Genomic DNA, 12351 nt, shown 5'->3' on the forward strand with positions numbered 1-12351 from the left:
TAGAAGTTTTTCAACAAATTTCCGAAGGCATTTCAAAAACAATTTTCTTTCCAATTCTTGAATAATCCGGGCGTTTGAAGCAAAATTTCTAAAAATAACAGAAGAATCACGCGATTTCTCAAGGACTTTTGCTGAAACTCGAGGAATTTCTAATTGAACTTCCAGCGATATATCTCAGAATTAGATTTGACAGAGTTAATGATTTATTGAAGGAGTTGCGAAGGAAAACTGATCTTTTGAGAGATTAAGTAACATTTTTCAGGTAAATCCGGGAATTTTTTCCGGAATCAATTTGCTAATAAAAAGTAGAAATAGAAGGAATGGATGTCCACCAGGAGGAATTCGCTTAGAAAGTGTGTTCAAGTCCCACAATATTGTTTGAATAATTTTGAAAAGATTTGTAAAAGCTCTGAAGCCATCCCTAAATATTCCTCGATTTTGTTACATTTTTTCACACCAGGTTATATTTCTGTTACTCATCTGAAAAAAAAACTTTGCCATGCCGAAATTCCTTGAATGTTATTATTTGAAAGTTTTAATTTTCGACAAAAATCCCCGCTTTGTATTGTCAGAGAAATTCCTTTAATAATTTTGTCCATTTTTAAATTATTTTTCTCGGACATTATACAAAAGTCAATGTATGGGTTTCTTAAGTGAATTCTCATAAGGGAAATCATCATCATCACCACACGAGAAGTGTATCCTCCAAAAACATTAGAAATCAGAATGCTGCTTTATGCTAAAACAGCAACATTTGGATTATTCAGAAAAAAAAACGTATTTTTGGAATCACGGTATTTTTCGCAACGGAGATGTCGAAAAATTTCGCTTATCGCATACAACAAGAAACTAGTTCTAACAGTAACCAATGGATCGACAGCCGGATCGTTAAGCTTTCGGTTGTCGCACGATTCACTGAACTCAGAACCGCCACGCTAATGCTGTATAAGACAAGCGAGGTTTTCTCACTATGATGATGTACAACATAAAATAACGTAACTACTGAAGAATTTTTTGTCAATAACAAGAGTCATGTACATTGATTCAGAAAATTTTGCTTCATATTAAATTATTTTTTTTATTATCATCAAAAATTCTGGGGGGGGGGGGGGGGGGGGGCTGGATGATTCTGGAGGGGGCCGTGGACACTGCTGTAAAGGGTGTCTCAATAAACTATCATTCATTGATCACTAACTTCCACTCTTGTTTAACAAAATACAGTTTAAAAATAAGTATAATGTGTTTGTCTGTTTCACACCTAAACACAATGCCCAACTTCAAACAAATTAATTCTCTTTCTTGTCACATTCTTACCATTCAAGATTTCTTTCGGTCAAGAAATGGCTCCTGCGCAAGAAGCACCAGATCGAGCTGGCCCGCAAGCGCGGCTGGAAGGGCTACTGGGTCTGTCTGAAAGGTACCACCCTGTTGTTCTATCCGTGCGATTCGCGCGAAGGCCGCTCGGTCGAGGCTGCCCCAAAGCATCTGATCATCGTGGACGGTGCCATCATGCAGCCGATACCGGAGCATCCGAAGCGGGACTACATCTTCTGTCTGAGCACGGCATTCGGCGATGCGTACCTCTTCCAGGCGCCCTGCCAGGTCGAGCTGGAGAACTGGGTCAACAGTATACATAGTGCCTGTGCTGCAGCGTTTGCAAGACATCGTGGTAAGACTGGTACGTTACACCTTCTGCAGGAGGAGATTTTCCGTTTAGAAAAAGCAATAGAATCGGTAAGTTGCATTGGGGGATCCCAAAGGGTGACGATACTTAAGGTTTATGATTGCGAACAGGACCACAAACTGAAACACATGGCCGATTTGCAGCAGAGCGTAGTCACCGATACGGACACGCGTCACCAAATTCAGCAGCAGATTCTTCAGTGGGAGGAGAACCTCGAGCGATTGCACTGCGAGCAGTTCCGTCTGCGATGCTACATGGCATCTCTACAGAACGGAGAGCTTCCGAATCCTAAGGTAGTGTACATCATCTTATAGACATGGACAACAAGTTACGTTTGATCTTTTTCGTAGTCTCTCCTAACGCACGTATCGCGTCCCACTAAGAATACGCTGAACAAGTTGGGCGTCTTCACGGTGTCCTCGTTCCATGCGTTCATCTGCGCTCGGTCACCGTCACTGTTGAACAATCTGCTCGCGGGACGTGGAGCCACCAAGCGACGTCCGCCGATCTTGTCGCGTTCGAATAGTGGCTCCAGTCGCCGTTCGATGCAGATGAACACCCGTGACGAGCCTGAGAAATCCTACAAGGTGGCCCTGCCGGAGAACACGTTCGCTACTGTGTACTTACGCGAGGGTATGTCGGTGGAGGAATTTCTGGCCAGTGCCTGTCAGCGCAAGAATCTCAACCCGATGGAGCACTTTGTGCGAGTCAAGAAGCGTCGCGAAATGGAAGACCACAACTACTTTGTTCCTCATCGAAATGATCTGATCGAAACATATGTAAGTGACTTTGGGAGAAACGTATAGTGCGTAGAATATCTGATAATACGGAGCTTTCTATTTTCTCTAACAACAGCTACATACTCACGAAATGGTTGAAGTTTGCGCAAAGATTTTGTACCAAGTAGAACTACAACGAACCACACTGGAGCAAATGTGGGGCTTCTCGGTCGAAGCCGAACTAATCGAGAATGCCGATCGCCAGGATGAACTCTGCTGCTATGTTAGTCGTGTCGAGGACAAGAGCTTAGCTATGCAGAACGGTAAGATATATGCGTTGATGAGAGGATACGATGTTAATACTATCTTGATAACCTTTCTAGGAGTCATCAAGGGCGACGAAATAATTGTGATAAATGGCGCGATCGTTTCGGATCTGGACATGATGTACTTGGAAAGTGTGCTCCAGGAAGAACAAGCCTTATGCATGATGATGAGGTTAGTATTGCGCTTGAATAGCAACATTGAAGACTTCAACTAATTGAGTCTTTCACAGATCATCAAGGACAGAACCACCGGATCTTGTTGGAATTATGCGCTCAACTGATGATATTATCGAGTCTTTAGTGTGTCCTCCACCGCCGTCAGATCCTCCGGTCATTAGCGAGGAAATGATCTCCGGACTTATCGTTCCTGCCCCTAATTGGCGTAAGTCGTTTGGTTTTTTAGTTCAGTCTTGTACTTGTGTAACTTGTTACGTTAAACAATCATAAAAAATGAATGACCCTAATTACGTTACTGTTCTTCTGCGAATGAAGGACGTTCGTGTATTTCAGGTAAAGAAGTCTACTCGCCTGAGGTCGAGAGTTCTCCAGCTCCGTCTGCCAACGATCCGCACATGGACCGCTCGAAGCAATCATCCCGTACCAACAGTTTCGAGATCGAAAATCTGCTCAAATCGGCCGAACAGGTTACCGGCTTCTGTCGTTCCCCGCAGGAAACCCGCAAATCCAGCCCCACCGGCTCGGTGGCCTCGTCGGTATCAAATGCCATGCTCACCCCTTCCCGTCAACTAACCGACGCCGAGAAGCTTCGTAAGGTTATACTCGAGTTGGTCGACACGGAAAAGACCTATGTTAAGGTAAGATAATAAGGTTGGTATGTAAATATGAACATGAACTAACATTGAGTTGTCGTCAACAGCACTTGAACAACCTGCTCGAGTATTACTTGGAGCCTCTGAAGCGTGAAACTTTCCTATCTAACGCCGAAATCACCGCTCTGTTTGGAAACATTCAGGAAATCGTTACATTCCAACGTCAGTTCTTGAGCAACTTGGAGGAAGCGCTTGATCTAGAGCCCGATTTTCATCAGCTGGAGCATCCTAGTCAATTTAAGGTAATTGAGAGTTTCTAGTCATCGAACTTTCAAATTCAAATCGTAATCTTTTCAGAATGTCCTGTTTGCTATCGGTTCAGCATTCCTGTACTACGTCAACCATTTCAAGCTCTATTCTTCCTTCTGCGCTAGTCACAGCAAAGCGCAGAAGGTTCTACATCCAAGTAAGATTTCATGAGCCATTATAAACAGTTCAAACCGGCATGACAACTCATTTCACTCATTCTAGATGAGGGAAACCAAGCTCTACAGGAATTCTTAGTCGCTCGCAATCCGAAACAACAGCACAGCAGTACCCTTGAGTCCTTCCTGATCAAACCCATCCAGCGTATCCTCAAGTATCCCCTATTGCTTCAACAGCTCCGAAACTTGACCGACCCCAACGCAGCTGAACACCTGCACCTGGTCGAAGCGCTCAAGGGCATGGAAAAGGTCGCCGAGCACATCAACGAAATGCAACGAATCCACGAAGAGTACGGCGCCATCTTCGACCACCTGTTCCGCCAGCACCAGAAGTCCTGCAAACAACCGATCGATCTTAGTCCGGGTAAGATGGCTCACCCCACTGCCAGCGAACTCCTCAGGGCAGACGGATCTATCAACTTTTATTCCCATGTAGGTGACCTCCTGTACTACGGTGGCGTCGAGTGGTTGAACATCTCCGACTTCCTGGGCAAAATCAAGAAGGGTCTCGAGCTGCACGCCATGTGCTTCGTCTTCAAATCGGCCGTCGTGTTTCTGTGCAAGGAACGATTGCGTCAGAAGAAAAAGCTCATGGTAAGCCTTCGACTTGTAGTTCTGTGAACTGTCCGTAACTCTCTCATTCCATATTTCGCAGGGAGTTTCCAGCAAAAATGCCACCAACGAAGTGGAGATCATTCGCTACCAGGTGCTGATTCCGGTAACTGAAGTGCAGGTTCGTGCTTCGTCCGCAAAGGACATGGATTCACACTTCCTCTGGGAGCTGATTCACCTCAGATCGCAACTACAACGAAGATCGGAAAAAGTCTACGTGCTTTCCAATAGGTAAGTTGTTTACCACCTGCATTGAATCAGGCGATGAAAAGAGCGATTGTGGAAAAAAATCTATTAATTTAAATCGGCTTACGGCAACCGATTTAATCGCATAGAAAAGTAAGGTCCAGTACATATAGGTGGCAATAGTTTTGATTACGATGGGACGCGTTCGATGAAAGGGATTGAAAATGTTTTTCTCTTATGCTACCGCGCTGCTGCCGGGGACGAGCAACAGTTTTCCGAGAAGGACGACAGGATTATTTAACTCGGATAAAATCAACAAATGGTTTCTCGGCACAGGATTTCATTTTTTAATTAAGCAGACAACAGCACTGGTTCGCACTGCGAGCAAAGAACTACGGAGGAGATGAATATGGAAACGTATAACGTAGATAATCCCGGAACATATCGTCATGCTTCTTATTGGCAATTAAAATTCCACACTTTGTGTAACGGATCCGGTTGAGAATGTTGTATGAAATGTAACTTTCTGGATTTTTTTTTTTTTTTTAAATTTCTTTATTAGTATCATTCCAAACATTACATTCATTTTTTCTTATATCTAGGTGTTCTGTGTTATTAGTCAACACTATCATCCTAATTTGGTAAAACAAATCTAAGATTTTATTAACATTTTGTTAACAACATATTACATTTCATTTGCCGTAGCAGTTCAGATTTTTTACAGGTGAGTTGATTTCACCTGCTTATAAGAGAAAAAAAAAGTTTTTAATATACTTAACCTAACTTAACCTAAACATATAACGCATTAATCGTGGCAATAGAAGATTGTAACGATTTTTGCCTGAAATTATTGATTATTTTATTTGACATTTGTTCCAATGTTTCAACATTGGATATCCTATGTAACTCATTGGTACTATACCAGGGAGGAAGCCTCAGAATCATTTTCAAAATTTTATTTTGAATTCTCTGCAGAGCTTTCTTCCTGGTATTACAACAGCTAGTCCATATTGGTACAGCATACAACATGGCTGGCCTGAAAATTTGTTTGAATATCAAAAGCTTGTTCTTAAGACAAAGTTTTGATTTTCTATTAATAAGGGGATAGAGACATTTTACATATTTGTTACATTTGGCTTGAATGCCCTCAATGTGATTTTTGAAAGTTAAATTCTTATCTAGCATGAGTCCTAGATACTTAACTTCATCTGACCAATTTATTGGAACCCCTCTCATCGTGACAACATGTCTACTTGAAGGTTTCAAATAAAGAGCTTTTGGTTTATGTGGGAATATTATTAGTTGAGTTTTGGAAGCATTAGGAGAAATCTTCCATTTTTGCAAGTATGAAGAAAAAATATCCAAACTTTTTTGCAATCGACTACAGATGACACGCAGGCTTCGTCCTTTGGCGGAGAGGCCTGTGTCATCCGCAAACAAAGATTTTTGACATCCCTGAGGTAACTCAGGTAAGTCAGATGTGAAAATATTGTATAATATTGGTCCCAAAATGCTGCCTTGGGGAACACCAGCTCTTACAGGAAGTCTTTCAGATCTGGAGTTCTGATAATTAACCTGAAGTGTACGATTTGACAGATAACTTTGAATTATTCTAACAATGTATGTTGGAAAATTAAAATTTTTCAATTTTACAATCAAACCTTCATGCCAAACACTGTCGAATGCTTTTTCTATGTCTAGAAGAGCAAGACCAGTAGAGTAGCCTTCAGATTTGTTGGAACGGATCAAATTTGTTACACGTAAAAGTTGATGAGTGGTCGAATGTCCATGGCGGAATCCGAACTGTTCATTGGCAAAAATTGAATTCTCGTTGATGTGGGCCATCATTCTGTTCAAAATAACCTTTTCAAAAAGTTTACTGATGGAGGAAAGCAAACTGATTGGACGATAGCTAGAAGCTTCTGCAGGATTTTTGTCTGGTTTTAAAATTGGAACAACCTTAGCATTTTTCCATTTGTCAGGAAAATATGTTAATTGAAAACATTTGTTAAATATATCAACTAAAAATGATAAGCTACTTTCTGGAAGTTTCTTGATGAGGATGTAGAAAATTCCATCATCGCCAGGAGCTTTCATATTTTTGAATTTTTTAATAATAGTTCTCACTTCTTCCAAATCAGTCTCCCAGGCATTTTCGAAAACGTTCTCTTGATTGAGAATATTTTCGAACTCCTGAGTAACTTCATTTTCAATTGGACTAGTAAGTCCTAAATTAAAATTGTGCGCACTTTCAAACTGCATAGCAAGTTTTTGAGCTTTTTCGCAATTAGTTAGTAATAATTTGTTTTCCTCTTTCAATGCCGGTATAGGCTTCTGAGGTTTTTTCAAGATTTTAGATAATTTCCAAAAGGGCTTAGAGCCGGGGTCCAATTGAGAAATTTTATTTTCAAAATTTTTGTTTCTTAAATCTGCAAAACGTTTCTTGATTTCTTTCTGCAAATCCTGCCATATAATTTTCATAGCAGGATCACGAGTGCGTTGAAATTGCCTTCTCCTCACGTTTTTAAGACGGATCAAGAGTTTAAGATCATCGTCTATAATCACGGATTCAAATTTTACTTCACATTTTGGAATTGCAATGTTTCTGGCTTCAACAATGGAATTTGTTTAAGTTTCAAGAGCATTGTCAATATCAATTTTAGTTTCTAAAGAAATGTTAACATCAAGATTAGAGTCAACATACGTTTCATATATATTCCAGTCGGCTCGTAAATAATTGAAAGTGGAGCTGATAGGATTGAGAATCGCTTCATGCGATATTTGAAATGTAACAGGGACATGATCAGAATCAAAATCAGCATGAGTAACTAATTGGCTACAAAGATGACTAGAGTCGGTTAAGACCAAGTCAATCGTAGATGGATTTCTAGAAGAGGAAAAACATGTAGGGCTATCAGGGTATTGAATTGAGAAATATCCTGAAGAGCACTCATCAAATAAAATTCTGCCGTTGGAATTACTTTGAGAATTATTCCATGACCGATGTTTGGCATTAAAGTCACCAATGACAAAAAATTTTGACTTATTGCGAGTTAATTTTCGCAAGTCAGTTTGAAGCCAATTAACTTGCTGTCCAGAGCATTGAAAAGGCAAATAGGCAGCTATGAAAGTATATTTACCAAACTGTGTTTCAACAGAAACACCTAAAGTTTCAAAAACTTTAGTTTCAAATGACGAAAACAGTTGATGTTTTATACGCCTATGAATGATGATTGCAACTCCCCCACATGCCCCATCAAGTCGATCATTACGATAAACAAAAAAGTTAGGATCTTTTTTAAATTTGGATCCAGGTTTTAAATAAGTTTCGGTAATAACTGCTATATGCACGTTATTAGCTGTAAGAAAATTAAACAGCTCGTCCTCTTTACCATTCAGAGAACGAGCATTCCAATTTAAAATATTTAAATTATTATTTGGATCCATTAGAAAAACGTAATCCAATAACAATTTTATTTGTAAATTTTACACCTACTTGGACTGCTTCAGTCATAGTGGTGGCTTTGAACATTGCATCAATCATTAGATTCAATTGTTCAGTTAGAAAATTAAAATCAGAGGCAGACATATCATCTGATGATTTCCCATTGGAATTTTCGGTAGACGAAGAAGCGGGGTAGGAGTTACCTGTGGCGGTAGGGTTTTTTCCATTTGATTTGAAACAAGTAGAATGGGTACTCATGGAACGAACAGGGGAAGAGTTCAAATTACCTGCTACGATATCGGCAAAGGATTTACCGTGGGTAGATACATTCGAAATTGAAAGATTCGAACGGCTACCCGACGGATTAAAATTTGTTTGTGAATGAGCATGATTATGATCTTCCTGGTGGGTATGATTCCTAATCAAGCGATCGTTAACTGAAAAATGAGCATTGTTCGATACTCTACCAGGCAAATTCCGGAAACGACCGTTATCGTAACGGATATTATCCTTCATCTGCTTGGCACGAGCCTCAACGACTCTTTTGCGTGAAATGCATTCCCAAAAGTTAGCTTTGTGAGGGCCCTTGCAATTGGCGCATTGAAATTTTCTGGTATCTTCTTTCACAGGACAGTCGTCCTTAGCGTGAGAAGAACCTCCGCAAATCATGCATTTAGCATCCATGCGACAATTTTTTGTACCATGACCCCACTTTTGGCACCGACGGCACTGAGTGGGGTTCTGGTAATTTCCTCCAGGTTTCTGGAAATGTTCCCACGTCACACGGACATCGAACATAAGTTTAGCTTTTTCTAAAGCTTTAATATTATTTAGTTCTTTTTTGTTAAAGTGAACTAAATAATATTCTTGAGAAAGCCCTTTCCGAACAATGCCAGATTGGGTTCTCTTTTTCATAATGATTACTTGGACTGGGGAAAATCCAAGTAAATCATTTATTCCATTTTTGATCTCTTCAGGTGACTTATAGTCACTTGAGAGACCTTTCAAGACGACTTTGAACAAACGTTCAGTTTTGTCGTCATAAGTAAAAAATTTGTGCTTCTTCTCTTCAAGATATCTGAGAAGAAGTTCGCGATCTTTAAGAGTTTCCGGCAAAACGCGACAGTCTCCTTTCTTTGCGATTTGGAAGGAAACCTTGATTCCCCTAATGGAGTTCAAGATCTCCTGCCTAAATCCCCCAAATTCGGAACAACTGACCACGATAGGCGGCACTCTTTGCTTCCTCACTTGAATCAAAGAGCCTGGGCTAGAGGCTGCTTCGATTTGGTGTTCGGAAAATTTGTCTAGAGCATCGAACTGATTGCTCATTTCAATACAATTATTCATTTCACCCTTGGAAGAAACTTCGCATTCCGGGGAAGCGTCCTTTCTTCCATTCTTGCCACGTGTAGTGACAGTTTTAAAACCCACTTTTTTGGAAGGAAGTAGTGAATTCAGAGATTCACCCTTCCTTTTGTTAGTTGTTGATACCATGTTTAGTTAATAAACGAGAAAGACGTGACCTTCGAGAGGTTTTTTCCCTAGACGGTGTCCAAGAAGGATTACCACCGCTAGCTTTCGCCAACGGGTCCAACGAAAAATCGAAGGCACGGGTCCAAACAAGGATCGTGAAGGGATCAATAGTAGAAAAAATAGTACTGAAAAGGACTGTTTAAGTAGCACTGAAAAGTACCGTTTTTAATTTTAGCACTGAAAAGTACTGTTTGTGTAGCACTGAAAAGTACTGTTTTATTGCTTTAGGTAGTTTTTAAGAAAACTTCCAAGAGCAGAGAGAATTCGTGTACGCACAGCACGAAGGTACGATGCGCACTGCGAACTTTCTGGAATTGGTGTTGTTCAATGTTGGATTATCGTTATGGAACGAGCGGTTGTAGCTGTTCAATAAGTTCGAATACACTTTAAAAATGTGTTAAAAAATTAATGAAAGGAATATTCTTTGCTAGGTCGATTTATATTGACGCAATATTTATTGAGAGCCTATTAGCGGCAAGAACCTGGTCCATCGACATCTCGCCACAGAACTTGAAAATGAGCTTCTTAAATTGATCCGTAGTGCCACTTGATGTTCGCACTGCTTGGCCAACATGTACGACCATACTTAAAAGTCTAGGGGATTGAGGTCCGGGAAGCTGGGATACCACAAGCAGAGTTTCTCATCAGAAAACACGAATTCCTGAACTGCGTACCGCGAAAGTATCAGTTTAGCGCTGTCCAGCTTTTGTTCTTTGTAACCTCCGTTACTTCGTAAACCTTGCGTTTCTTGTACGGCTTGTATCCCAGATCCTTCGTCATGATGGTGTGAGCAGTCCCGATCGACACATCCAGGTCAGCAGCGGTCTTCCGGATCGAGCGGTTCCTTTTTCGGCAAACCCGCTCCCTCACCACCTTGGTGGCTGCTGGCATCCTCGCTGAACGCAGCCGCCTGGATCTCACAGGTCCTTGACCGAGCCCGTCTCCCGGTTCCAACGGATGGTGGTATAAATGAAATTCCACTTCACCCCGTGCGATTTCAACCGCCGGAATGTGTTACTAGGTCGTTTACCTCTTGCAAACAACTTTACTACGACGTCGCGGTGCTCTTTCATCGTGCGCGTTAAACAAACAACATGACTGTAAGAGTAAGTCGACATCATGCGCGTCGTTTATATGAACCATGGACCTATGCACGGGTTAATTATTTGACGTTTTAGTGGTGCCGTGTTATTTATGTGACCATGGCAACCAGTGAATTCGGCACCGCTCAAACGTCAGATTAGTGAACTCGTGCATCGGTCCATTGCACGAGTTCACTAATTTGACGTTTGAGCGGTGCCGAATTCACTCGTTGTTATGGACCAATGCACGAGTTCACTATTTGACGTTTGAGCGGTGCCGTGTTATTTACGTGACCATGGGAACGAGTGAACTTGGCACCGCTCAAACGTCATATTAGTAAACTGCATCGGTCCATGGTCACGTAAATAACACGGCACCGCTAAAAAGTCAAATGATAAACTCGTGCATCGGTCCATAGGAGGCTAAACCTGACACCAATACGAACACACAGAATGCACATGGTTGCACACCTACACAACGATGATAAGATGTATTCGAACTTATTGGACACCCTGTACACTCGAAGCCTTTGAGTTTGAGAATAGACCATTTCCGTCAGATCTAACCCACACTTTTTGTATTTTTCTTCGAAAGGCAATCATTTTTATAAATGTTAACGCTTTCAGATTTTGTTTAAATGCACTCCTGATTTTCTTTCAAATATTTGAAAACATGGATACTCACCACATTTTGAAAAATAATTCGAGATGCGGCACAGTTTGTTCAACCCTATGGGTATCAGCGTGGTGATTTTGTTACAGTTTTTCGATCCCACCCCTGCATTGGGATGCTTGTTTACATTTGGAAACGTCAAATCAGGTGCGCGCTCAAACTGACCGTGATCCTGGTCTGGGCGCCCCAAACAGGAGCGCCAACGAAACTAACCTGAAATAACTCAAACAAACGTTTTTGAACCAGGTCGGAACTGGCGCAACCCGTTCTGAATCACAGTTTCAACTCCAACCCGATTCAGGTTTAGGAAAATATATTTTCCTTCACAGATTCAAAATTCAAAACCACCCCCTAACAACAAATCTCTCATCCACTCAACAGTTACGGTACCGCTAGTTCTATTAGAGGCTATTTTTACTACTCATGTCGGCAAATGCTAAATCTATCTGTTGGATGTTGATCCGGAAGATTTCCGCCTTGAGGCAGCAACAGCCACGCAAGGAAATTTTGAGCGGCTGTTGCTGCCTCTAGGCGGGATCTTCCGGCTTATTCAATCCTCGTCGGCACAAAATAGAGAGATCAGGCATCTGTCGACTGCAATCCTTGCGTTGCAGAACCGTGTAGTGTTCGCCGGGTGCGGTCATAATCGGCCGAAGCGGTGAAGGTGGTTTCCGCGGTGATTACGGAGACTTCAGGAACCTTGAAGGAAGGAGGGAGCGAAACCAGCGGAGCCCTTTATGATAAATGAAAATATAAACAAAAATCATCTGGTCTTCCCAGCTGATTTTAAATTTACCACAACGTGAACGCAGAACCATAGGGGAAATAGGGGTCTG

The 12351-nt window shown here is 41.4% G+C and overlaps 1 protein-coding gene across 9 annotated transcripts in view; it reads left to right on the forward strand.

Annotated features, from left to right (window-relative positions):
* LOC5564449 (protein still life, isoforms C/SIF type 2) overlaps positions 1 to 12351 on the forward strand; it is a 560183-nt gene that overhangs the window by 520044 nt on the left and 27788 nt on the right. For 8 of the 9 annotated variants that reach the window (XM_021842091.1, XM_021842094.1, XM_021842097.1 and 5 more), the window contains 12 exons: positions 1323 to 1734; positions 1795 to 1977; positions 2035 to 2463; positions 2540 to 2726; positions 2787 to 2901; positions 2960 to 3111; positions 3222 to 3544; positions 3607 to 3801; positions 3857 to 3965; positions 4031 to 4348; positions 4421 to 4578; positions 4640 to 4827. In XM_021842091.1, the coding sequence (XP_021697783.1) occupies positions 1323 to 1734; positions 1795 to 1977; positions 2035 to 2463; positions 2540 to 2726; positions 2787 to 2901; positions 2960 to 3111; positions 3222 to 3544; positions 3607 to 3801; positions 3857 to 3965; positions 4031 to 4348; positions 4421 to 4578; positions 4640 to 4827 (2769 nt within the window). The remainder of the gene's footprint in view (positions 1 to 1322; positions 1735 to 1794; positions 1978 to 2034; positions 2464 to 2539; positions 2727 to 2786; positions 2902 to 2959; positions 3112 to 3221; positions 3545 to 3606; positions 3802 to 3856; positions 3966 to 4030; positions 4349 to 4420; positions 4579 to 4639; positions 4828 to 12351) is intronic. The other variant, XM_021842095.1, reaches the window with a different exon arrangement.

The sequence above is a fragment of the Aedes aegypti genome, chromosome 2 (genome assembly GCF_002204515.2).
Source record: "Aedes aegypti strain LVP_AGWG chromosome 2, AaegL5.0 Primary Assembly, whole genome shotgun sequence".
Classification (NCBI taxonomy): Eukaryota; Metazoa; Arthropoda; class Insecta; order Diptera; family Culicidae; genus Aedes; species Aedes aegypti.